Here is a 26,512-nt window from a genome sequence, read left to right as displayed (position 1 = left end):
CCATCTCACCCCAACTCAGACCCTAAAAATGGTTCTCTGGTTTTCGGTCTCAGAGCCTGCCCACAAATTAGTGTCTCTAACACAGCCTCCTGGGACATGACTTTAGGGAGGCCCGGGGAGGGGGCAGAAGACCTCCACACAAGAAGATAGTACTGGTAGAATCCTTTTTTAAAGAGAGTGAGTGGCAAGGACCCTCACCAAGGCCTCTTGCCTCGATGGGACAGCTCTGCTTCTTGCTATGGTAGAGGAACCTGTTTCCACTCTACTGGGGCACACTCCCCTCCCCTCACCCCAGGGCAGTAACTTATGCCTTCATCAATCTTCCTGGGCACTCTTCTGCGAATGAAGAGGCTCCCCCGCCCCGCGGTCCCCATTTTCTTGCTCAGGGTTCACACCTCACTTTCACCAGGCCTGGATCCCCACATTGAGCTTACGAGGGTGGGGAGCACCTGGGAAAGAGCAGGGAGGCCCAGGTTCACGCCTTGCCTTGTCCTTAGCTTCCTAAGGACTCTCCTCTGCTCCCCACCGTCCTTCAGTCTTCAACTTGGAAGGGGGAAGAGCCCTCCTAGGATGCTCACGTCCCAGGGCATCCAGTGGTCTTTGCGGGCCAGACAGCCACCACGAATAGCAGGAACGAGCAGGTGAGTACTCACAGGTAAGCCGTCAGGGGGTCCAGGTCCCCTGGCACCGCCGAGAGCCCGAGCTCGGAGCAGTCAGCTGATAGCATGATACCGTCCTCCTGGCAATGGCAGGGAGCCGGGCAGGCGGGACGCCCCGGGCCAGGCTGGGGGTCGCTGCCTGCGAGCGCCGAGGCACACAGCACCGCGCCAAGCCACAGCGTCAGGAGCCCCGGCGGGCTGTGCATCTCGGCGGCGGGCTGCAGGGCACCTGGCGGGCGCTCGGGCGGGCGGGTGCACAGAGCAGTGAGCGCGCGGCTCACCTCCTGGTCCCGGGCGGGCCCGAGGGCTGCGCCGTCGGTGGGGACCGCCCCCGCTCTACTTGGCTGGGGCGCGGCGGCAGCGGCGGCGGCAGGACGGTGCAGTCAGAGAGGGGCAGGCATTGTTGAGTTATTCAGTTTCACAGGCTGGGCTTGGCAAGGGAGGGAGACACGGGGGGGGGGGGGGGGGAGGAGGAGTCAGGGAAACTTTCTACGCTGCGGCTCGCTCCCCTTCCCTCCTTCCTTCTCAGCTGGCAGGAATTTCATCCCGGGGGTTGGGGGAGAGGAAGAAAGCAAAGCAACCCAAAGCTAGTGACGGTCAGCACATCAGAGACGTGTGCTTGTTTGGAAAGGCTGCCCCAGAGCACCCAGGCCCAACAACTTGACTTTGGGAACAGCCACAGGCTCTCAAGGGTCCAGGGAAGACCTTGAGGAAAAGATTTCTGAGTTCCACAGACACCAGTCCCACTACCAGATTTTTACTTTGAAGGGAAGAAAGACCCGAGAGAAAGAGATGTTCAAGGTCACACGGCTGATGGGGACAGCCTCAGAACTAGCGCTCAGGTCTTTCCTCCGCATCCTATCCTGAGCAGGGGAAAGAGGAGGTCCTGGGCTGAATGGTTCGCTGCAGGTTGGCAGTGAGAATGAGGAGGGACCCCTCACTGGGAGCCACGCGCTGACACCAAAGAAACTGGCGTGGATTCTGCAAAATGCACAGAACGTGAAAATGAACTCGTGTAGGCTGTCAGATTTGAGGTCTGGAATCACCCTGGTCTCAGGACCCAGGACCATTGAGGGGCTGCACCGTGCACCGCTGGTTGCCAGAGCTTGCCAACGAGTCGGTGGATTGGCGCCACCTGGAGGCCCAGTGCTGTAGCTGCAGCTCAGCCACCTTAAGGGTCCAATTCCTTCCTTAATCCATCCCAGGACCTTGGAGAGCAAGGACAATGATGTCTAAAACTCAAGACCCTGTTCGCTTCCTAGGCCGCGCTGAATTAGTAGCGCTTTCTCTGGTCTCCAGACCTTCCTCTGAGCCAAGCTCCTGGGTAAAACTGGGCAAGGTTGAGAAGCTTTTTGCTCTAACTTCCGCAGTCCACACCAGAAACACGAGGACCTCAAAGCAGCCAAGATCCCTTCCACCCTTTACTTCTATGACCCAAACACTCTCATCAGCCCCTCTCCATCCTTTGTGGACACTCTGGGACTGGGGAGGAGAAAGATGCACAATCAGATCAAGAAGCCCAAAGAATGGCTTCCAGGACTCCAGCTGAGGCCATGATGGAAGTGGACAATGAGTCTCTAGGAAGACCACAGAAAGACCCTCCATGGCTAGACAAACCTGCTGGCAGAAGCCCCCTCTGCATTTCCCACCTCACTTATCCCTTGCCTCCACCTTGGCTCTAACACACACACACACACACACACACACACACACACAATTCCCACCCATGATGCTTCAGGGCTCCTGCCAACGCTGGGAAACCACACTTGGGCTCCATCCCACCCCTGGAGCAGCCCAGGGTTCTGAAGTGGGCTTGGATAGCTCAGAACTGAGTTTCCAGCCTGCCCATGGGAGGGTCATTCAGGAGCCAACTCCTTAGATGCCTGAGAGATGTAGTACTAAGGAAAACATTGATGTCCAGTCCTTCTGGGGCCACTAGAGCCCTATCTCACTTTGGGGAGGCTCCCAGCTAGCAGAAAGCCTCACTTTTAACACAATTACACTTATCTTATGTATGGGTAGTGTGGGCACATATGCCGTGGCATGTGGCACAAGTATGGAGGTCAGAGAACTTGTGGGAACCTGTTCTCTCCTCCCACCCACCCCATGGGCTCCAGGGCTGGTGTCAGGTTTGGCCCCAAACACTTATACCCACCAAGCCATCTCAATGCCCCAGCCCTACTTTTTGTTATTTAGTTTTTTGCTTTTGTTTCTTTCTTTTGTTTTTTAAAGATTTATTTATTTATTGTGTATATGGCATGCATGCCTGCAGGCCAGAAGAGGGCACCAGATCTCATTACCGATGGTTGTGAGCCACCATGTGGTTGCTGGGAATTGAACTCAGGACCTCTGGAAGAGCAGCCAGTGCTCTTGACCTCTGAGCCATCTTTCCAGCCCCCTGCTTTTGTTTCTTGAGTCAGGGTCTCCTGTAGCCCAGGCTGGCCTTGAACTTGTTATGTAGCTGAGGATGACCTTGAATTCTGATCCTCTTGTCTTCACGTCCTGAGTGCTGTCACATGTAGTCACAGGCTACCATGTATTTATTTATGCAGTGCTGGGGATCAAACCCAGTATCTAATGCATAGCAGGCAAGAATTCTACACACTGACTACCTCCCAGGGCCCATAAAGCTTTGTTCCCTTTCTTCACCCAGGCCTGAGGACCCTCTCAGACCATCTGCCTGACCCCTGGCACACTGCTAAGAACCAAGTTGGCCAGTGAACCAACCGCGGTGATGCCCCTATGAACAGAGAGCTAAGTCCACTTAAAGGAGTGCTGCTGTGGTTGGCTTGGGCATTCTTGTGTCCTCCCAAATCTCCCCCCTGTGGCAATCAGTGCCAATCATCAGGTCCCCTGCCATCAGAGGCTGACTTGGAGGCAGGCAGGAATTTGTGAGACCATTGGCAACTGCATCCCATGATATACAGCCCAGTCCTAAAGTGTCTGGACAGATAGCCTCACCCGCACACCCTTTTTTTTTCCTTGCTTCCTCTCTCTCTCTCTCTCTCTCTCTCTCTCTCTCTCTCTCTCTCTCTCTCTGTGTGTGTGTGTCTCTCTCTCTCTCTCTCTCTCTCTCTCTCTCTCTCTCTCTCTCTCTCTCTTTTGCAGGGTTTCCTGGTCTTTCCCTTCTCCATATCCCTCCCATTCTCTCCTATATAAAAGAGAGGAAGAAAGTGAAGAAATCAGAAAACTTGGCAGGTCCGACCAGAGCCACCTCTGGTCCCTTACTTAAAGGTCACGATGTGACCCTAGCACTTCTGCCCTGGCAAGGAGCCCTCAGTGACTGAATAGAGGCCCGAGAACTGGCAGACAGATAAGAGGGTGAGGTGGCACAGGAAGGGAATGAAAAACCAAAGAGTTCCTACACGTTTGGGGTGGTAAAGAACAAGTGAACAGGACCCAGATCTGGGACTCAGCAGCCTGGGATACTGTGGGTAGAAAGGCTGGAGTCTGAACATACAGAATAGCAGCAGGTTAGAGAAGAGTGGACACCAGGAGAGAGCTGAGAGCATACCAGCTGTCATCCCTGTCCCAGGTCTAAGGATGGAGAAACAGAACATAACCATGAGTTTGACCATGTGTCTTTATTTCCTGACTCTGCCCCTTCACAGCATGAAGCCCAGTGGAGGATGTTCTCCCAGGGAAGCCAGGCCGGGGTGGATTTGCTGGGACATGACGCCCAGCAGGGTACAGACCACTTCCCAACTCAGTGCAGCCCATCCAGCAGCGCACTGTTCAGACAGTTGTAGAGGTAAATATACTGCTCCTGCGGGTAGACATGGATAAGCTATGTCGCCCTCTTGCCCAAACCTGACCGAGAAAGGTTCCCAGGGCTCTCCTGACCCCTCGTCCAGCTAGAAAGGGCATTGTGGTCCACAGAGCCACCTGGTGGAGACCTGAATGGGGTGACCTAACTGTCTTCTGCAGCTGGGGGACAGACCCTTCCCGTCTTTGATCCCTTCCACGGTGAGCCCCTCCCTGTCCGGTCCTCACCAGCGTTGGGGTCATGAGGTCACAGGCCTGAGACTGCTTCAGGGCCACATTGAAGACGTCCACAGTGCACTCGGTCCCTGCTTGCTGGAGCAACTGTTCCAGAGCCAAGAAGGTGCCCAGCTGATTTGTGCCCTTGCTGTAATTGACCTAGAGTTAGACGTGGGACCTCTGGGAACAGGGCAGTGTCTGGGGACACGTGGATACCAAATTTAGTTCTAAGGATTGGGAAAGAATGCTAGGTACTTAGTTAACCAGCCAGGTTAGAACCCTACCAAATCCCTGGAGATGGAGCAGAGAAGACAGGGGCCTTGGGAGACTACCCTTTGACCCATAACCAAGTTAACACATGGCGTTTGTTGTCAGCACCTGGAATGGCTGAGCAGGGTCCCTGGCTTCTTGCTCTTGCCCCGGGAGCAGCACTGGCCCACAGCATCCAGGAAGGGCAGTAGGGTGGTAGCTGGGATCTCACACCCAGACTCCCAGCATGGAAACTGCAAGCGTTGAACCTGCCTCTCCGTTCCACTCTCCCCCTGGAGGAAGGGCAAAATCAACATTGGTGCTGGGGAGGGTGGCTGGGGGAAGCCGGTATGGGAATCTCCTTATCACTGCCCTCCACCCCACGCCCTGTGGTCTCAACACCTACATGTATGACTCTGAAGAGGGTACAAGGCCATCCAGCTGCGTTGCTCTCCGCCACTCTGTACACTGTCACCAGGTCTGTGACAACAGGCTGCATCTCCATTGGACAGAAGTCTTGTGGCTGGGACCAAAACAGGCTGCTGGATCAGCTTCCAAAATCTCTGCCTGTGCCCTGGCCACAGGGCACCACATACTCCTCCTTTCTCTGTCCCACTCCTGAGCCGCCACACATCCTGCACCTCCACTCCCCTCACCTTCTCTTTGCTGTCAGGCAGGCTCAGGGAGACCAGCACATGGACACCATGCTCCCACACCAGTTCCCAGAGCTCCTTTGGTCCAGCAGAGCCAGTCAGCACCACGTGGTCACGACCAGACGGCCCACCCTGCAGAACACAGCTTGCTGGTTCCCAGGGATGAAGGTGTCTCGCTGTATTAGTCCCACTGTATTAGGAGCCCCTAGAACCCAGACCCAGCCCAGAAAGCACTAATAGTCAGAGAGCAAGTGACAGGGTTACAAGATGAGCATCATCTCACAGGGAAGAGCCAGGTTTCCAGCATGTTATCAGCAGGGCTCTCCTCCACCAGGGAGAACTGCATCTGAGAATGATCACCTGCAGAAGGGTGGTGAGGATGAGGCTACAAGGGGTCTCCGGTACACATTTCCTCCGCCCCACTCAATGCTGTATCAAGTGAGACTCACCGGGGACAGTGCCGTTCTGATTATAGCCAGGAGGGGGCATCGGAGAGCCAGCCTCGTACTTGATGGCCTGCTTCAGGAGCTGGGGAAGAGATGGCCATGGTGAAGTTGGGCAGGGAGAACGGTGCCCGCTGTCACTCACTCCTTGGGCCAATGTGTACCTTGTACTCCTTCAAGAAACCAGCATTGGCATTGGCTGCCCTCTTGGCAAAAGCCTGTGCAAAATTCATCACAGAGATGGGGCCAGAGCTGGAGGAAGGAGAAGGTACTTGGTTGGCCAGACCCTGATTGCAGTCCTCTCTGCTGGGTCAGCGCACCAGAGCCCGGACCCTAGTGGGAATGCACAGGACACCAGTGCCCACCTGCCAGGACTCGAAGGTAGCTGACTTACTCTGAGGTGTCAGAGGGCCCTTCCAGAATCTTCTTCAGCAGGCAACTGTGCAGGAAGATGTACTGACTCTGCAGGGAGAGGGCACTGGCCTGTTAACTGGCCTTGGTCCAGGAGGGGAATGGTCCTGGCCCCAACCCACCAGGCAGGGATGTGGCCAGTGGGACTAGAGGGCCTTTGGGGGACTTTCTCCAAGTTGCCCACAGTGTCGAGGGTGGCAGGGGCCAGGCCCTTCTCTCCTTTTAGAGAAAGGAAAGTGCCAATCCAGGTAAGATGGTAGTCTAGTGGGCTGGTGAGATAGCTCAGAGGTTAAGAGCACCGACTGCTCTTCCAGAGGTCCTGAGTTCAATTCCCAGCAACCACATGGTGGCTCACAACCATCCATAATGAGATTTGGTGCCCTCTTCTGGCCTAAAGGGATACATACAAGCAGAACACTATACATAATAAATAAATAAAAATTAAAAAGAAAAAAAAAGACGCTAGTCTAGGAGTGCCCCTCACCCCAGGCTCTTCTGCATGCCTCAGGAACTTCATTCCCCGCTCCTGTGAGGCCATCTACACACTTCCCCTCCTTTGGTTCTAAGCTGCCCAGCCAGTGTGTGGGGCCCTCACCGGTGTCTGGATCATGAGGGGCCGGTGCAGTCGAAGCATGTACACAGTGTTGAACACGTCAACGACCGGCTCTTCTTCCAGTTGTCTGAGTAGCCGCAAGAGAGCCACGAAAGTACCCGTCCGGCCCACGCCCGCACTGTAGGAAGAGCACCCGAAGAGCTAAGCACGGGAAGGAAAGGGCTCCTCAAAATCCGGAGCCCTTCCCCTTCCCCTACTCAAGGCCAGGCAGGGCCCTCCACCTCACCCCTCCTGTCCTCACCTGCAATGCACCAGGGTGGGTCCCTTGCCCTGGGTGACCTGCACCTGCTCCCGTACCAGCTCCACAAATGTGAGCAGGGAGCTGGGAGCCTCTGGGACACTGTGGTCTGGCCAAGTAGTGAACTGTAGCTGTCTCACCCGCCGCTGTATTTGCTGGACATCCTGAGGATGGTGGGGAGGGCTGTGCTGATTTTCTTTTTGTTTGTTTGTTCGTTTTTTCAAAATAGGGTTTCTCTGTGTAGCTTTGAAGCCTTTCCTGGTAGACCACTCTGTAGACCAGGCTGGCCTCGAACTCACAGACATCTGCCTGACTCTGCCTCCCAAGTGCTGGGATTAAAGGAGTGCGCCACCACCACCACCCGGCTGATTTTCTTAACCTCTTCCTGACCCCAGGAACCTTCCTCACCAATTCTTTAAGGGTAGAGGTTAGCTGCTGCCTCAGATTGAGGGCCACAGCTACACAGCCCTTGTCCTTGTCCCAGTGTGGACCTTCGATCCTGCTCTGGTTCTCCGGTTTCTCTCAGCTTCCCAAAGATGACCAGGCAGAGGGTCCACTCTAGTGTCTGCTGTCCTGCTCTAAGAGATCGGCCTGTGCCGACCATAAGGGGGATGGAGTGAGCCGGGATCTCTGAGCTGAGCACAGGGTGGAAGGACCTGCTCGCTCTTTACATCAGAGTGACCTTGGCTCAGCCTTTAGCCGGCACTGTGTTCTTCCTACTCCTTCCCCGCATGCTACCCTGGCCAGTGTGATCAAGAGCTTGTGATCCTCATGGGGGGGGGGGGGGGGGCCGTGTGGACCAGGAGGGGGAGTCTCAGCTTGAATGCCTTTCCTGCCAGCCCTGGCCCCTGGGCACACACATGCTGCAGCTGGAATTCCCTCCAGGTCCACTCATCCTCAGGCTCCTCTGCCAGGAGGTGGATGGTGACGTGACCATGGGTGACAGGGGTGGAGTTGGCCGGCCAGTAGTGCTCACACAGCACCTAGGGTGAGGGGGTTGGAGAGAAGAGGTGTGGTCTTGCATCAAGCCATGTTGATGCTGTCCCTTACTGTACTCAGTCTTAACCACCTCCACCCATCTTTTTGGTTCCTCCCAGTCTAATGAAATTCTGTCCTTTGCTGCCATCCAGTTCTGAGCCCATCCCTTCCAGAAACTTCCCTCCTCTGGCTGCTGCGCTCCATACCTTTACAGCCTTCTTAGGACTCAGTGTTGGCTTTGGCTCCCTTGGGACTCTAGATGGCCCTGACTTAGACACAATCTGCCCTTTTCTCACTCCCTCAACAGGAGGACACACTCAGCCATCTTTGTCTGTTCTAGGGCCAGCGTTGTACATGCACAGCACAGAGGAGGTGGCCCTGGGCTCACACAGGAGAGCCTTCTCTGTCCTACACTACTCAGGGGGATCTGAGTCAAACCAGGAACTCACAAGCCTGGTCCTTCCCCCATAATCCCCCGTCTCAGGTGATCCTGAGGATCCCCCCAACCAACTCCCAGGTCCCATTCTTGCTTGCCAGCTCCAAGATGGAGGCGGGAGGGGGGAGGGCTAGCAGGGACTCCTGCAAGGAGGGAATATGCCACCTGGTGGTCATTTTGAGAAACCGCAGGACACTCACCCGCCCATTCTCCATGCCCACAGTCAGCATGATGATGATGTGAACTTGCTGCTCCCATACCAGCCGCCAGAAGTCCTGTAGTGTCTTCTTGAGAGGCCCCTGAGTGGCGATGAACTCCTGCGGGTGACTGTAGCCCTAAGGTGTGAGGTGCAAGGCAGGGCCGTGTTACCAGACATGTTACCATCAAACATTCAGCTGCGGATATGCCCGTGTATGACCTACAGGACCGGTGATCACAGAGGGTGATCGGAAGGACGCTGCCATCACCCATGTCCCTTTTGGAAGGGGTAAGAAAAACATACTTGGAAATACAAGATCCTGACATTCCAAACACAGTCTACCCAGCTGCCCTCCTCACTAAGCCTGGAGTGACTTTGTTATCCTAGAGACAGAAGTTTATGATGCAACCCAGGCTGTCCTCAAACTTCCAGTTCTCTTGCTTCAGTCTCCCATGTGCTGGAATCACAGGTGTGGGCACCCATGCCTAGCTCCAGTGCTAAATTGTGTGCATACTGTACGTGTAAATGTATACATCGAGTGTATACATGCTCAGGTCTTCCATAACTGCTGTTGTCTGGCAGTTGGAATCAAAGCCTTCAGTGTAACAAACAAGGTTATCCTTCATCCAGTTCAAACCCACCTCCCACCACTTGACACTCCACTCTATAGCCCACTGGACACACACACACACACACACACACACACACACACACACACCACACACACACACACACACACACACACACACACACACACACACACACACCACACACACACACACACACACACATACACACACACACACACACCACACACACACACACACACACACACACACACACACACACAATGGGCTCCTTTGCAGGTGTGTATGGTTAAGCTGCTCTGCCTCCTGGGGGCCCAGTATAGAGCCTGGCACACAGTAGACCTCTCCAGACACTTGCCAGATAAGCCTAAAGAAGTGTGGACTGGAGATACTCCTACACAGCTAGCATAAGACAACATCTTGCAAAACCCCAATCAGAATGTCCCCAGGCCCACAGGTGGCCCTTACCGGGATGAAGTTGGCATTGATGTAGTCAGAATGAGGCTCTCCTGCCAGCTGGGTCAGTCTGACCCTGGAGTGGTCATCTGCAGAGAGTAGGTGACATACATTTGGAACCAGCACCTGTAGCCCCTCCTTAGGGCCAAGCTCTAACCTGCTCCCCATACCTCCCTCCTGCTCCCAGCATTTGCTCACAGGGTAGCACATGTGGGTACCGGTTCTTGGTGGTATTGTCAGGATGCTCAGCCTCTAGTCTGGGCTGCTCCTTGCCTACCTCCTTCAGCTCCTGTGAAGGCAAGGCAGGTCTCCTAGTTGCTGAGGCAGACCCATCTCACCCCACAGCAGGCAGTAAGGGTGGTGAGAATAAGGCTGGGAGGCAGGTCCAGTCCAGCCTAGACACCCTGGTCCTCCCTCCTTGGAGCATTGGAAGACATAGGACTTACCTCAAATTCCTGAAAGAAAGCCTGGTGTGCATGCGCACTCTTGGCCTCATAGCTCTGCCGGAAGCTGTGGATGGGGATGGGCCGATGGGTCCGCCTGGCAGAAGAGGAAAGGAATAGACCCCAGCTTTGAGTGTGCAGAGTCCTGCCCTGCCCTGGACAGGTGCAGAATTAGCTGTACAATGTGGGCCACAGAGAAGGCAGGCATCAGACATGCAGACCCTGGACTGCCCCACTCTCCCTGTGTAGACAGAAAGCTTCTCCAGGACCAGCAGGCCCACAAACCCATATGTGGTAAAATGAAAGAGGGAGACAGACCAGAGGCCCGAAGGACATGTATAGGTATGCCAGGGGACACAGATAATTGCTTGCTGTTTGTTTATTTTGGAGTTTCTTTGGTATTGGGGATCCAAACTGCACATGGTAGGCAAGTGCTCTACCTCTGAACTACAGCCTATATGGGGGTCAATTCAACAGGAAGTCGATAGGAGGAAAAGAGATCTGGCCTGACTCAATCCACATAGTTTCTCCAGGTTTCCCTTCACCTTTTATAATGTGTTTTTAATTCCTATCACTTTGCCTTTTATAATGTATTTTTCAACAAAATGGGGTTTTTGTTTGTTTGTTTTAATGTCCACGTAGTTTGTCAGAAAGCCAAACAGCCGGGACTGGAGGAGGGGCGTGTGATACTTACTTTGTGTACCACCTTGGCTGGGTCATGGTACCTGAATTTAAAATTAAACATTACTTTGGATGTCATGAAGACATTTGTGGGTGAGGGTGAGATCAACATTGAACCTGTCGGACTGACTCTGATTTTTCTTTAGATCATATTAATCTTTTCCTTTTTTGAGGGGGTGTGTGTGTGAATACGTGGTCACATGAAGCTAAGATCAGGTATCACCTCAGCCACTCTCCCCTCCGTTCACTGAGTCAGTGTCTCTCAAGTGAACCTAGAGTTCGCCATTTGGGCTATTCAAGCTGGCCAAATTGCTCCTCAGATCTCATCACCTCCTTCTCAGCACTCCAATCACAGGTGGGCCGCCATACCCGCCCGATCCCCAGTTCCCAGGCTCACAGGTGCTTCACCCGAGAGCCATCTCCCCAGCCTTCTCTGGCTCTCTGACAGTAACGGCTGCACAGCTCAAGCAGGTGATACTCTGAGGAGAGTGGTAAAAAGCCTCAATACGACCAAGACTGACCTGTCCCCACTAGCAGGAATTCTGCCAGCAAACCTTCAAACCCTCCTCTGGGTCTCTGGCCTGCTACCTCATCAGCCCCCACTCCTTGGTCCTACCTCTCTGAAAGCCTTGACTTCTACAGTGAGTTTGAAAGGAGGAGAGGAGAAGAGCTGACAGAGAGAGGCAGTGGTTGAAAAGCCTGAGAAGAGATGGGAGACTGGCCAACAAAGACTAGAGCCCCTTGTCTGGAGCAACCCCGAGAAGCTTTGCAGAGCCCACCAGCACATGGTAGGGTCTGCTGCTGCTGCTGCTGCTGCTGCTGCTGCTGCTGCTGCTGCTGCTGTTGCTGCAGTATCATCGGGAAGAAGCATGTGTCAATGCACTCACCGAAGGCTGTAAGGTATCAACTCATGGGAAAAACCATCCTTCTCCGGCCTGTGACAGTGGAGAGGCAAATGGGAGGCAATGGAGGGTTATGGGTTATGGCCAGTCACACTGGGTCCCCAGCCTCCCCTGCCTCCTCCTCACCTTGGTCCTTTCAGACGCCACCAACACAGCAAGCACAGCACTGTACACACAATGGAAATGCAGCCCGCCATAACCCCCATCATCATCGTCAGGGGCACTGCCACCAGAGAGATGCTAGCCTGGGGCTCTGTGGAAGAAAAGGGAAGACAGGACATGGCAACTTCCCAATACACCCTGCAGGCCATGCCAGCCTCTCCTGGACTTGGTCCTTCTAGTCAGTGGTTCTCAACCTGTGAGTCATAACCCACATATCAGATACTTACAGTCCATACAGTAGCAAAATTACAGTTATGGAGTAGCAACAAAATAATTTTATGGTTGGGGGTCACCATGACACGAGGAACTACTGTATTAAAGGGCCGCAGCATTAAGAAGGTTGAGAACCACTGGTCTAGACAGAATACAGTGATCTCTCTCCATTCTCCCAGAAGTCCCAGATACCGAACAGAGCCTAGAAATGTCTGTCTAGGGTTGGGGGTTGGTAAGGACAGACAGACAGACAGCTTTCCTTCTAATGCCTAGCCAGACTCCACAGACTCTCCCTGACACCCTCAGGAGGAATGGGGTTGAAGGCCAGGCCTCTTGTGCCTTCTAGAACTATGTCACCTGCTGCAATAACCAGCAGCCACATGGGGCTCTTGGGCACCCCCAGTATAGCTACACCAATTTAAGATCTGTGCAGTGTGAGCACATATGAGAGGTCAAAGGCTCAGGGAAAAAATATGGATAAGATCTCAGCAGTTTTTATTTGCTTGGTTTTTGCTTTGTTCTGTTTTGTAGACAGAGTCTCAAGTATCCCAGGATGACTTCCAACCAAATATTTGAGGATGGCCCTGAACTTCTGATTCTGCCGTCTCCACCGTCCCAGTGCTAGGATTACTGATGTGGTCCACGGTACCCCTTCTACAGCGTGCTAGGGATCCCACCTAGGGCTCAGTGCACCTAGGCAAGCATCCCATCCCAGTCTCTCAATCACTTTTTAATTGACCTTTTGAAACATTAATTTTAAGTATTCTAGCTTGAATAAAACAGTTACTAGAAGGAAATGTTACTTCTTTCTATTGTGTTTGTCTCCTGTTAATTTTTGTTGTTGCTGTTTGTTTGTTGAGACAGGGTCTCAACTACAAAGCCCTGGCTGGCCTGGAACTAGGCAGATCAAGATAAGCTTAGAGAGTTGCCTGCTTCTGCCTCCCAGGGGCAGTGAGCTGGGGGTGGGATTAAAGGCACATGCCTCCACACTCAGCCACCTCTTTCTTTTTAGCTTCCAATGTACCTGCCAGGAAATTTTAAGTTAGATATACTGTTTGGTTACATTGGCCTCTCCCTTGCGGTTCCTTCTGGACAGAGCTGTTCTTGAACACAGAGAGCCTGGGAGTAGCCTGTTGCAGAAAGTGGCGCGGGAAGGTGCCAAGGGCTGTGCACACTAGCAACCCCCTCAGTGCCTCGGCCACACCTGCTCCTAGCCTCCACCCCAGTGCTGAAGTCTAGTACAGCTCATGGAGGCTCTGGTCCCCAACACTGCCAGGCAGCATTTGAGCCCCAGGGAGCCCAACCTGAGCGCCTTCCGCCTCTGCCTGCAGTAGAGGGGTATCAGCACTCCTCCCATCTCCAGGGCCTACCTGAGAAGGCCGAGAAGGTGATGATGGTCTCAGGAACATTAAGCCTACTGAAGGCTGCGACGCTGAACCTGGAACAAAGCAGCAAGGCTTTATGCTGAGATGGAGCAAAAATAAACCCTTGCTGAGAGACAGCAACGGCTGCCTCTGCTAGCTAGTTTCCATTGTGCAGCCTGCTCCCCATCACACTATGCAAACCACCCCAGGCCCGTCCTGAGAGCAAGAGGTAGCTCTAGATATAGGGACCTGGCGAGCCTTGGATTTCCCCTGAAAGTCCGGAAAGAATTCATCCCCCAGTTCTTTTTAACAAAATAACCATGGAATAGGTGAGGGTCTCCTTTTTTGTACCGGTGCCAGGAAAACTGATCAGGAGCTGCGGCCCCTTGGGGACTAGCACTTGCATCCTGTTTGTGAGTCTGTTCCTATCTATTGTTGAAAGAATGTGGGCCCAAAGTGGAGTTTGGAGTGACCCCCCCGCCCCCCGGCAGCCTTCGCCCTCACCTATACTGGAAACCTGGCTTGAGGTGCCCATTGCATATCTCCTGGATGTGGCCACAGTCCTCTATACCCACAGGCACTGTCCAGGATCTTGGTACATTCCAAGGCCCTGGGTAGAAGGGGTTGGGGAACAGGACAGCCAGGTAGGAGTCGTGTCCTCCATAGTAGTGGTCATACCACGTGTGGTTGATGGTCTCCCGGGAAGGTTGGGCCACTGAAGAGGAATGGGGAAGCAAGGTGAGCAGTAGGTCAGGCTGCTTATTTATTTAATATGTACCCCCACTCACAATCCAACACCGCTCTTATCCCCGGTAACAGCCCGGGCCCTTTCCTGTTACACACTGGCCCTAGTGCATCTAGTCTCTCTACCTCGACCATCCTCACCCGCCTGTGCCAGCACAACCAGGCCCTCCCCGCCCCTTCCAAGCCCAGAACTCACATGACATGTTGACGGTGGCAATTATGCCATACCACTGGATCTGCCCATCATCTTTGCCAAACATGCCATGTGTGACTGTCACGCCCAACCCTGTCCCCAGATCCAGCTGGGGGGGCTCGGCTAGCTCAGGGGGGTGCCAAACTAGAGACAGAGAAGGAGAAACAAAGGCCTTGACCCACTACCTTCCGGCCCTCCAGGGCATGCCTTTCTCTACCCAGCACCTGTCATGGCACCTGGTAACAAATGGCTAGTGAACAATTAAACAAGGCCTGGAAAGGGTTCTTGGGTTAGGGTACCAGGGCACCATGCCCCAAAACACAAGATAGGGGTCAGAGGAAGGGGCCGGGTCTGTGGGCAAGGAGAGCCCTAGGCAGCCAGGCTCAGCAGAGGGACGGCCCCAGGGGACAGTGATGGAGGGAGTCTATGTGAACGAAAAGTGTGGGAAGTTCCTACCCTCAGCGGAAGTAGTGCACACCAGGGTCACTGCCCGGCTCCACAGGCTATTCCCGCCCAGCACAGTGAGGCTGAGACGGTAGGATGTAGTGGGCATCAAATTGGGCAACAGGAGAGCATCCTCCGAGGTGTTGACCTGGAAGACAAAGTGAGCAGCACTCCCTCCCCCCACCAGCTGCTCTACCACCACCAGACACGCGTCCACATCTCCAGCAGGCATCGTCCAGTTCAGGACCAAGTGGGTGGCCTCAGGCTGGCACAGCACATCTTCCACGGGGCCAGGCTCTGAGGGAACAAAAAGCTCACAGTGTGTAGGTATCAGTGTTCTCAAAGAGGATACCACTGGTCCAGGGGCTCTCAAAACCAGAGGGCACAAAGGGCTGGTATTTATGCCCACAGAAGAGACACCAGCCTCATAGAGAAACAACTTGTCTTTGGGGAACCACTGCCCATCTGGAGAGGGTATAGGAGGCATAAACTGGGTCCGGGGTAGACCAGATATCTGCCTGGGAGGAGCTGGTGACTCAGAGCAGGAAGGTAAAGTTTCTCAGGCATACTACTCTTCCCTTAAGACACAAAACCTACCCACAGACAGCACCACAGGGTGAGTGGAGGCCTGGAGCGGCCCTGCCTGACACTTCACAGACAGCAAGATGGTATGTCCTGGTGTGAGGTCCCTCAGCACGAGGTGGTCTTGGCCTGGTGACAGGGGTTGTTCCCACGAGAGGTGACCAGAATCTGAGAGTTGGGCATGGCATGTCCCCTTCCCCAAGGGGCCACTGGGCCAGGCCAGGGTGACCACAGCACTGCCCGCCTGCATCGACACAAGCAACTCATTGGGTGTGAGCGGGCCTGTGGAGAGAGGGCAGCATGTCAGCCGGGCCCCTGGCCCTAGTCCTGAGAACGCCTTGCACAGTGCTGGGGTTGGCTGACCTCGTTCAAGGCCTTTGGTGTAGAGTTGAAACATGGAAATTAAGAAGAGCTAACATGTCCAGGGGTCCCCTCCCCCAATGCCTTTTCACACCCTACTCACACGTCCAAGCAGAAACATTGGTTGCCGCAGTGGAAAGGGGCCCAGCCCAAGAGACGACCTCCACTTTGTACTTAGTACCAGGAGTCAAACCCAAAAAGCTTGTGCTGTCTGTCTTGGGCCCCATGATGCTGGTGGCTGTCCGGGCACCCTCCTGGTATAGGGACACTTGGTAGCTGTGCCGGCCTCCAGGAGCATGAACCCAGAATGCTTGGAGCTGGGTGGGAGCTTGACTGGTCACATTTACCAATGTGGGGGCCAAAGGAGCTGCAGGAAGAACAAGTGGGGGGCACAGACAGAGATAAAATAGTCTAAAGGTCTCCCCCTAGAGAGGTGCTCCCCACTTCCTCCATTCTCTGCCATAGAGCCCAAGAATTCAGTATAGTTTCAGACAGCAGGTAGGCTGACAGGACTGTAAGACAGACCTACCACTTATCCTTGGCAATGGGGACAAGCTCAGTGTTTATTGCTCACTCTGGCCCTGCCACCTCCCTCTGGGAGTCACAGCTAAAGTCAGCAGCCCGGGAAATGATGGATGGTCCTTCCCAGACCCCACAGCCAGGGAGCTTGAAAACCCGTGTGTGGACAGGTGGACATCTGAGGCCTAGTCACTGCCTCATCCACCTTCCAAGCCTGGGGTCTGGAGTCATATGATCTTGGCCTAGTCACACAGTAACACCCCTCTTTACAGATAGAGAAACTGAGGCTCAGGGAGAGCAAAGGCCTGTTCTCAGATTCAAGCAACAGCTAGAAGACAGGTTCCCTAGCTTCCAGGGCAGACTTCTACCTAGCTCCCTCCAGAGGGAAGGACTGTCTAAGGTCCCACGTCCTTATTTGAAGTCTAAAGGACAGTGGTAGTGCCCCAGGGGAAAGCCAAAAGGGAAGGCACAGGCAGGTATGGAGAGTCCCTGGGGGAGAAGGTGGTGCTGGGAACAGGAGGTCTCGGATACTCATCTGCCCTCAAGAGCTCTGTAGGCTGAACAAGCCCATGAAATCAGATTGGTGTGAAAGGGACTTCCAAACCCAGCTCCACAGGCCCTGGGATCTCATCGAGGGTGCTTCCCATGCATCTCGATGGCTCCCCTGCTGTGTGGGGTTGGGGTTGGCTATGGCAGGGAGCTTCTATTCTGTTCATACTGCCTGGATGAACAAAAATCCCAACTTTCCTTATAAGGCTAAGGAGACTAGGAAAAGTTGCCTTCTCTCTGTGTGCCTCCCCTCCCCCGCCTATGAATCGAGGTCACACTCCTAAACTAGTCACAGGGAGTACATGAGAGAACATGGGCAGGGTAACATGCAAGGTGCCTAGTGAGTGCTGTAACTACTGTTATTAATGGTCCACAGCCCAGGCAGAGCTAGAGGTGGGCTTCTGGAGAATGGTGTAGCACTCACTGTACAGGGACAAACATAGGTGTCCCTATGAAGGGTCTATGAGGAGTTTCCTGGTGCCTCAGAATCAGGAGACAGACCTCCACAGACAGCCTAGCTTCCTACTCACAGGCTCAGAGTCCCTGGGGGCCAAAAGGCTGGGAGAGGAGATTGTGGGGGTCACTCACGTGTCCAGCCTGTGGTGTTGACACTGCTGCTTTCTTCAGACCCCAACAAGGTAGCCAGCTGTACCTGGAACTCAGAGCCAGCAGCCAGCTGGGCCCAGGAGAAGTTCTGGGCCTCCCGGGATAGGGTCTTCTCATTTTCCAGTACCAGGGGCCTCAGCCTGTAAAGCCGCAGCTGAAAGCCATCCCTGCCACCTGGTGGGTGACTCCAGGAAGCCCTAAGTACTGCAGACCGGGTGGAAAAGCCCAGGCTCAGGTTGGTGGGAGGAGCAGGGCCTTTGAAGACAGGAAGAGACAGATTCAGGATAATGAAAATTCTTCTTCTGCAAACAAGCTCCAAAGATCTCATGTGAAGTTCCAACTTCCGGGAGGCTCTAAGCTCACCCTTTGGCCCTCCCAGGAAAACCTCTCGCAGAGATGCAGTCCAACACTTGCCCCTTGCCTTGTACCTGCCTCCTGCCTTGAGGTATGTTGGCTTCCTAAGCACATGTCTGGTTCACTTCACTTGTTTCCACTACAGCCAGCTCAGTGACTGCTCTCTCACCCTTCAAGGCTGTTCACTAACAAGGTTGGCATGGTGTCTGTCAAAATGTCTCTGGACTGTGGACCTTTAAGCAAGCTTAGCCAAGGTCTTCCACCCATCCTGCCTAGCTCCTCTGGGAACCCTGCCTGACTCCCAAAGCAGGAGGCCCTTCTGTGAGTCTGGAAAGATCAAGCCAAGCCACATAGACTTCCTGATAGTCAGCCATGTTGATCTATAAGAAAACAGTCTTGTGTGATTCAAATTAGTATATCATGAATATTCCTACTAATAAATTTATATGTACTATAATAGGATGTATAAAATTCTATACATCATTAGTATATGAACGATGATTGCTAATCTTCCTTTCTGAACTTGCTCATAATCTTTAGCTTGAGCACCTAACTCCATACCTAAAAATGAGAGACATTAAATATTCGTAAGAAGGCTGGATAAGGCCGGGTGGTGGTGGCGCATGCCTTTAATCCCAGTACTCGGGAGGCAGAGGCAGGCGAATCTTTGTGAGTTCGAGGCCAGCCTGGGCTACCAAGTGAGTTCCAGGAAAGGTGCAAAACTACACAGAGAAACCCTGTCTCAAAAAAACCAAAAAAAAAAAAAAAAGAAGAAGGCTGGATAAAAGGATAGAGGGTTGCATGGATAGATGGCACATAGGTGGCTAGGTATGATTAGCCAACCCCATGACAGGATGTGGAAGGGGCTTGATTCAGGAAAGGCTTCAATTTTCATTCCCACCACAGAGTAGAGCAGAGAGTAGAGGGGACTAGACCACACGCACAGTGCTGGGCAGCCTCCCGAGGGCAGGGCAGGAACTCACGGGTACAGCTGTGGATCTTCTGCAAGCCAGAGCTGAGGTTCCCAGCCCAGGCCCACACAGACACAGTGTAGCAGGAGCCAGGTACTAGAGACTTCAGGGTCAGGCTGCAATTGTCAGGGCCCAAGCCAACCAGGTTGCCAGGTGACCTCTGGCTGCCATCCTGATGCCAGGTGAACTTGTAGCCTTCCTGCCGCCCTGGTGCCGGAGCCCAAACGATGGTCAGGTCAGATGGGCTGCTCCTACTAATGACCTCCAGGGACTGCGGTGGCAGGGGACCTGAAGAGGGGGCAGTTTGTCATAGACAAACTCTCTGCTGAACCTTGCCTTTACTCTAACTTCCTTCCCCAAGACAAGATCCTCCAGTCCCAGGCCCAAAGGACTCAGATGCTGGTGCTCACTGGTGTAGCCTGCGATGCTCTGAGTGATGTCTCCCACAGATGAGGCAATGTCCACCCGGTAGTGGGCTCCAGGTACCAAGCCACAGAAAGTGACATGAGTGGCCCCAGAGGGCACAGAGATGTTTCTTAGGAGGCCTGGGACACCATCAGCATAGAGTAGTGCCCGCCTCCCAGGCTGCTTGGTAGCTTCCAGTCCATCTAGCCACAGTCTGGCACCTGGAATCCCCCTGGGAAGTGCAGCAGATTCTGGAGAAGAAGCAGGCCCCGAGAAAGTGAGGACCCTGGTCCCTCTGGCTGCAGACTCCCTGTGCAGCCTTCCAGCCTGAGCTCTACCCAACCAGACTCACCAGCCAGCCAGGTACTAGCCTCGACCCAGGCATCATGAGGTCCAGCTAGAACCTTCAGCCCCAAGGTGTAGTATCCAGGAAGCAGGGGTCCTGGGAATACAGCATTGCACTCTTCGGGGCCCAGAGTAGTAGTATTATCCACTGGCCCACTTAATTTCAGTACATAGCCATCCCGGGCTCCTGGCCCTGCCTTCCAGCTTGCCCAGAGCTCGTTAGACAAGGGAGTCAACACCAGGTCAGATGGGTAGGAGGGATCTAAGGAGACGGGGTAAATGCAGTGGGTAAGAAAACTCACTCTGTGCACTCACCACTGTCTACACGTACCTGACAGCCTCTCATTTGGATATTAACAGCTTCATTTCCCATACTCCAGATGAATGCCAAGACATGGCCGCTATCAACCGGCCATGGGCAACAGTAACAGAGACAATCACTCCAAGTGCTCACACGTGTGCCTGCCAGCATGCTCAGGAGGATTTCTCCACATGATCCCCCCACAAACTAACCCTAGCTAAAACACAGAGAAGGTAAACAACTTGCCCAGAGACACATAGCCAACAGACAGAAGAAACTGTTAACCACCACACAACTGTTTCTCAGAGTGAAAATATGGCATCACAGCAGCAAAGACAAGCATCAAGCCTAGGTTCCGAGCCACCACACTTATATACAGTTATGACCTTGGATTTAGGCTCTCTCTGTACCTCTGTGCCTACAGTAACATGGGATGGCAAGACCCATCTATGAGGCTCTTTGGGGGATTCGGTGAAACCATACCCAGAAAGTGGCAGGCTCAGAGCCTGCCTGGAGAGGGTTCAATAGATCATAGCTATTATTACCCCTACCATCTCCTCAGGCAGTTGCTATCACAAATCAACCAGATCTGTTGTGTCCCATAGGCACTCACAGGTCCACTCGGTGGCATTGGGCCCCACAACCCAGTGGGGCCCAGCAGCAGCACAAAACTTCAGCTCATAAGGTGTGCCTGGAGTCAGCTGGAGGAAGGTGTGGTTGGAGACCCCTCGTCTGACCACTGAAGTCAGGTTGGTGACCCCCAGGAAGTCCGTGAGCATCAGGTGGAACCAGGCGGCCCCTTCGGAGTTGTTCCAGAAGGCTTGCAGGCTACTGGTATCCAAGGCACGTAGTACTAGGTGATCGGGAGGCACAGGCTCTGCAGGAAGTATGGACAGAGCAGAGCCAGGCATGAGGAAGGACTCTGGAGCAAGATACTGGCATTGGCTGTGTCATGGGGGATCCCAGAAACCTAGGCACACGGAGACACACTGCCTCCAAAGCTCCAGACTCAACATTGCTCTCACCTCCCCAAGTTAAGCTGCTACCTGGGGCCCTGGTCGGCTACCCACTTTACCTGTCCATTGGTGGATGCTAGTCTTCGCCTGGAGACTGCCAGCCCAGGTGATAACCTCCAAGACATACTGACTACCTGGGAAGAGGTTGCCAAAACTGTAAGACAGGATGCCAGGGGACACTGAGACGTTGCATGCCAGAGTCTGGGATTCCAGGTGGTAGAGGAGAAGTTGGTAGCCGTCTTGATCCCCAGGGGCATTGCTCCATGAGGCTTCCAGGCTGGCTGGGCTTCCAGAGCTGTGCAGCTGTAGTCCACCGACCACTGACGGGGCTGTGCCAAATGTCAAGAGAAGTGCTGAGGTCTGTACAAGGGACTCACCATCCTGGGGTTCTCCCCTTTGGTTACCTGTGCCACCCCCTCTCCCGCCAGCCCTCCAGAGCAGTCGCCTCCTGCCCCAACCCCTAGTAAAGGCCATACACCCTCAGCCTGCAGACTTCATACCAGTTCGGGCAGTGAGGGTAACCGTGACATTCTGCCAACAGGGTCTTAGGACAGTCAATTCCAGCTGGTAGCGACTCCCTGGCACCAGGCCATGGAACTCAAAGCTGGACCCATTTGTATGAGCCTGGAGCTGCTGCCCTTCTGGAGAGCCCAAGGGGTTCAGACCCCTGAGGCTGAGAACATAGTCACATCGATCTGGCTCTTCTGACACCCAGCTCAGAAACAGGCTGGTAGGCTGTCCTTGGCTGCTGATGTTCACGCTTAGGGGTGGGCCTGGGAGATAGGAGTGCATACACTCGATCACCTAGCACCTCTTCTTCCCTAAAAAAGGAAGGCAAGACCAGGGACCAAGAGGAGGCAGACTCTAGAAGAGAAACTAGCCCTATGACACCCCCCCCCCACTGCCCACCTCCAGAGACCCCTCCTTCTCTCTAAAGATACCTACCTCCACCCTCCCTGTCTGGGCTCCCTTCCAGGGATGGGCATGCATCTTCCTGTAGGAAGGAAAGGAGTAGGGAAGCAGATGTGAAGAGGCTCCAGGTAGGGGAAGCAGCTGTGGAAAGGCCTCTGGAGCCCAGACCTCTGGGAAAGCCCATGGAGTGAGGATCCAGACCAGAGAGAGGATTCCTTGTGTGTCTGACTCCCACCCCCCACCCTCCCACCCCTGCTACACATGACTGAAGAGACATTTCCTGAAAGCATGCCACTGTGTGGCAGGCAGGCAGTAGCCAGTAGCCTGGAAGGTGGGAGCAATCTGTTCTCCTGGCCTCTGTGCTGGCCTGGGTGGGAAGGGAGCAGTTTCCTACTTACGTAATGCAGACCAGCTGTGGAGCCCCACAGAGAGGTGGGAAGCCTAGACATGCCCCAGAGAACAGGCCCACCGACCCCACCCCACCCCATGCCCACCCCACCCCATGCCCACCTTACCTCTGCCAAAAGGCCCCGGAGCCAGAGGAGGGCAGCAAACAGAATCAGGGGCCTCATCCTGACGAAGTCTGCAGAGTTAAAATTGGGAGGCAGAAGGCGGAGCTAGACTGGCTCACTCTCCCCTTGCCCTGGTGGCTGGCAGGCAGGCAAGGGTGGGAAGAGTGGGGTTTCAGGTAGGTGCCAGGCAGCAGAACCTGACCCTAACCCAGCCTAGTCTGGACAAAGCTGAGAGGTGAGAGAAAAGTGGCCTCTGGCCCTAAGGAGACTGCAGCTCTCAGGTGGTCCACAAGCCGCCTCCTTCCTCTACTTCTCCCACCTCCACAGTCAGCTCTCCAGGAAGGAAAATGTCCTGTGCTTTGGGGGAAGACTAATGAGATTGGTGGCCTTGCCAGTGAGCAGGGCCTGATGCCCCACACTCAGCCCCTGTCCGTTTATCCCCTCCCCTGTGCCTTTTAGTGTTTCCTGGGGTGAGGTGGCAAGGCAGGCATGAGGGGACATCCTGAGCACGTGAGGAGGGTGGCCAGCTGTGCGTCGCCCCTTTGGTCTGCCTAACTTGTTCTAATAGTCAGAGGCACGGAAGCGCATCATGTGGATCTAGAACTCACCCGGCCCCTGGAACCCAGCTCACTCATCCCTCACTGCCCAGATGAGGAAGCTGGCATCCAAAGAGTCCAACCTGAGGCCCCCCATGTGTGTGAGGAAAGAAGCTGGACTTGAACCCGGGACTTCTGACTCCACTGAGCAGAGAAGGCAAAAGGCCTACCCATACCCAGTTCAAGTCCTCTCTGCTTGGAAGCTTCTGGAAGTGACTGACATTCCTGCGGTTTCTGCTCCCTCTCACTATTTCTTCTATTTAGGTCAGCAGTTACCACCACCCCTGCCTGCCCCCCCCCCCCCCCCCCCCGGCTCCCCTGCCCTCTCTTGGCCCTCATAGGCACTGCAGGGACCCAACTAAGGCCTGGCCTACAAGAATGCAGACTCTGCTGCTGTAGCTACCCAGAGCCAGCTGCTCACCTGGTGCAGCTCACCCAGGTGCTCCTGTGCCAACTCAGCCTCTGAGCCCTGGGAAGGAAGCCCAGAACTCAGCAAGCTCAGGAGGGGGGTGGGGGGAGGAGGGGGGAAGGCTGTGCAGAAAAACTGACAGGTACAGTCTCTGAACACCAAAGCAGACTCCTCCTAGCCTGCTTCAGCAAGGAGCCCAGGCAGGCCTGCATCAGAAACCAGCTCTACCTACGCTCTAGCCCCAGCACCAGGAGCTGCTGCCCACCCCACCCCCACTGCATCTCTGACCAGCCCCAAACCTCAGAGACGCCTACTGGCCTGGATGGGGTCCTGGAAACTTAGCACTGCAGACTCATCAAATTTTCCAGGCTGTGTGTGTGTGTGTGTGTGTGTGTGTGTGTGTGTGTGTGTGTGCGTGCGCATGTGTACACATAGCACTTGTGAAAGAGGCAGGGAAGGGGGCTAGCAACCAGGGAAACCATGAAGGATGTCGCAGGCCTCAGTCTGGCCAAGATGTAGAGGAAACATCCTAACCTGGTCTTTGCCACGCCAGCTCACCTGGGGACACTTCACTCTGTTTCTTCTAGCAGAGTCCCTGTGAGCAGCCCCGATGGGCAGAGGTAGGGCGATAGCATCTTAAGTCAGAATCTGAGCCAAGGAGACACAGCAGAGAGTGTGGGTGGATAAAGGGTTGGGGTCCCAAGGTCCCTTACAAAAGAGAGGCCTGTGGGGACAGAACATGCTTCATAGCTAGTCCCATGGACCCAGCCTCGAGGATCTTAGAAGGCCCTCTTACCAGCCTCTCACCCTGTTAGAGCAGCCTTGGAGACCGGAGACAGGCTTAGAAGAGGGTAAAAAAGCAGCCCCCATCCCGAACCCCCATGCCCAGGCCAAGATTCTCTATTCAGCAAAAATGTACTCCTCCTAGAAGCCACCCCCACAGACAAACCCACATCCTCTGCCTAGAAAACCCCCGGGGTCCTCCCAAGGTCTTGAAGCCTTACCTTCTCAGCGAGGAGTGAGCTGGCCAGCAGGCAGAGCAAGACAGAGGACTTGTCCTGGCATCCCAACTTCCAAGTGTGAACTAGCCTGGTCCCTCCTGGCAGCTGTTGTAGGCTGATCTTTCCGGCTCCTCCTCTGCTCTCCCACAGCCTGAAGCCAGGCCTTGGGCATCCCCCACACTAAAGGAAGATAATTACCAGGCAGAAGAGAACAAGTCGCCCCCTCTTCCTCCCACAAACTGGGGAAGGTCACCAGGAAAGGGGGAAGGTCCAGCTTCTACTGAGCAGGAAGAGAGAACTCCGAGAGGGGCTGGGGGGGGGGGGGCAGCCAGTAATGTGCTGTGTGTGGGGACAGACAGTGTGAAGAAGCTGGCATCAGGGGACAGCACAGTGGGCAGGACATAGAGGGCCCTGGGGGGAAGGACCAATTGTGGGACAGGTGTCCATCCCTCCGGCCCTGGGCTTGGGAGAAAGGAAAGGACTCTCCTTCAGCTTGAAGTCACCCTGCACTGAGCTTGGCAGCAGGTATAGATAGAGCTGAGCTATTTCCTGGCACTCTGGGAAGGCCACATGGTCCCCCTGTGCAGAGCTGGCATGGACCATTGGTCCTCTCTACCAGCGGTGAGGGGTGTGGGAGAGTCCTTACACCTGCAGGCATTAAAAAGATAGCCGAGGGACAACCGGGTCAGGGAGGGGCACCTGGGAGAGCTGTCACAGAGGTACAGCCTGGGACGGGCTGGGGTGCCTCCTCAGCCTTCATGGACTGGCTTAACTGCACCTCTCTGTCTCACTCACCCTGTGTCCTTGGGTGTCTTCCGGACTCCTCCTTGGTGAGCTCTGTCTCCCCCACACTCCCAAGGACAGGCCCGGACTTGCAGGGATGTGAAAGACTAGCTGCCTCGGTATTTGAGGGGGATGGAAGCACTTGGGGGAACAGCCACCTAGCCTCCTAGGGCTTCTCCAGAGTCTGGGAAGGACAGCTCAGGAGGGGAGTGTGAAAGGTAGAGTGTGCCAGGCCTTCTCCATGCTTTCCCTCCCCACCCAGAGCAGCCTGCAATGTGACAGGGTGGCAGCCTTTGCCCAGAGCTGCAGGGGACAAGGACTTCTGGGAAATGCAGGAGCACCAGGGACAGTTGTGGCTCATGGCCCCTGGGATGGAAGGGATGAGAGAGAGAGCGGTGTTAAGGACAGAGAGAGAGGGAGAAAGAGGGGAGGGAGGGAGGGAGGGAGGGAGGGAGGGAGGGAGGGAGACAGAGACAGAGACAGAGACAGAGACAGAGACAGAGACAGACAGAGAGATCTGACTGACAACAGAACCACAGGTGAGACTCAGGTGGGATAAGATCCTGTCCTCCTGTGGCCCCGCCCTCCACCTGCTGTGGCCCCGCCCTCCACCTGCTGTGGCGCTCCCGACTCTGCCTAGGACCTAGGCACAGACACCACTGTGTACCCATTCCAAAGCGAGGGACTCTGCTCATTCTGGGCTGCTGGGAGTAACTCCTAGAATCTCGTCCCTGCTAGAGTGGAACTTCCTGAAAAAGCTGAAGGCTGGCTGGAAGAGGGAAGGGGAGGAAGGGATGACCTAGACGGAACAAAGACTCAGGCCCACGCCGCTTCCGCCACCAGGTGGGCTCCCTCGCTCCCAGCCCCAGCCCTAGTGGGCTTCTCTCGCTTCTCATGTCTGTGATTCCAAACACTGGGGCTGTGGGCCTCGCTCCATCTTCCTGACAAGGGGTTATTGTCCTTATTATCCTTCCTTGGAAGGAAAAAAGCTGTTGGGGAGTCCGAGATGGGGGGAAGCCAGGAACTTGGCCAAGGTCACAGCACCACTAAGCACCAGCTTGCTCATTAGGCAGGTCCTTCTGACTTGCAACTATGACTTTACATTCTCTAAAGCTGAAGGTACCAGAACCTAATCCCCAATCAGAAAGACTGCAAGGTGAGAAAAGGAAGTTTGCCAGCAGGGTGCCCTCAGCCCCTGCTGAGGGAATGGGAAGGTTCTGCGGACAAGTCTTCAGGACCTCC

At 54.6% G+C, this 26,512-nt stretch overlaps 2 protein-coding genes across 7 annotated transcripts in view; both read right to left on the bottom strand.

The window, feature by feature from the left end:
• Window positions 1–1,068, bottom strand: part of Lgr6 (leucine rich repeat containing G protein-coupled receptor 6) — a 116,636-nt gene extending 115,568 nt beyond the window's left edge. For 4 of the 5 annotated variants that reach the window (XM_036202524.1, XM_036202526.1, XM_036202527.1 and 1 more), the window contains exon 1: window positions 654–1,045. In XM_036202524.1, coding sequence (XP_036058417.1) covers window positions 654–865 — 212 coding nt within the window. In that variant the 5' untranslated portion in view covers window positions 866–1,045. Of the gene's footprint in view, window positions 1–653 lie in introns of all 5 variants that reach the window. The other variant, XM_036202523.1, reaches the window with a different exon arrangement.
• A 3,156-nt stretch (window positions 1,069–4,224) lies between these two features.
• LOC118593478 (receptor-type tyrosine-protein phosphatase V-like) lies at window positions 4,225–24,553 on the bottom strand. 2 transcript variants are annotated; one of them, XM_036202970.1, is made up of 35 exons: window positions 24,491–24,553; window positions 24,045–24,134; window positions 22,485–22,552; window positions 22,003–22,051; window positions 21,558–21,830; window positions 21,117–21,386; window positions 20,655–20,918; window positions 19,748–20,002; window positions 19,401–19,646; window positions 19,003–19,278; window positions 17,648–17,920; window positions 16,095–16,358; window positions 15,647–15,913; window positions 15,062–15,346; window positions 14,609–14,749; window positions 14,173–14,383; window positions 13,675–13,742; window positions 12,056–12,182; window positions 11,915–11,962; window positions 10,350–10,443; window positions 10,102–10,192; window positions 9,916–9,992; window positions 8,862–8,996; window positions 8,108–8,230; window positions 7,251–7,411; window positions 6,992–7,127; window positions 6,380–6,447; window positions 6,150–6,237; window positions 5,992–6,070; window positions 5,826–5,902; window positions 5,546–5,674; window positions 5,296–5,412; window positions 5,019–5,182; window positions 4,653–4,788; window positions 4,225–4,425 (listed from the first exon to the last, which is right to left on the bottom strand). In XM_036202970.1, exons 3-35 carry the CDS (start codon window positions 22,539–22,541, stop codon window positions 4,366–4,368), a joined length of 5,109 nt encoding a protein of 1,702 aa, XP_036058863.1. In that variant the 5' UTR covers window positions 22,542–22,552; window positions 24,045–24,134; window positions 24,491–24,553; the 3' UTR covers window positions 4,225–4,365. The 2 variants fall into 2 exon arrangements, with proteins under 2 accessions (XP_036058863.1, XP_036058865.1); XM_036202972.1 differs by lacking the exons at window positions 24,045–24,134; window positions 24,491–24,553 and having other exon boundaries at window positions 21,558–21,878; window positions 22,485–22,500.
• Between the last annotated feature and the right edge of the window lie 1,959 nt (window positions 24,554–26,512).

The sequence above is a fragment of the Onychomys torridus genome, chromosome 11, assembly GCF_903995425.1.
Source record: "Onychomys torridus chromosome 11, mOncTor1.1, whole genome shotgun sequence".
NCBI lineage: Eukaryota > Metazoa > Chordata > Mammalia > Rodentia > Cricetidae > Onychomys > Onychomys torridus.
Note: the sequence above shows the minus strand (reverse complement) of the source record. Positions and strands in the feature narration are given on the sequence as shown.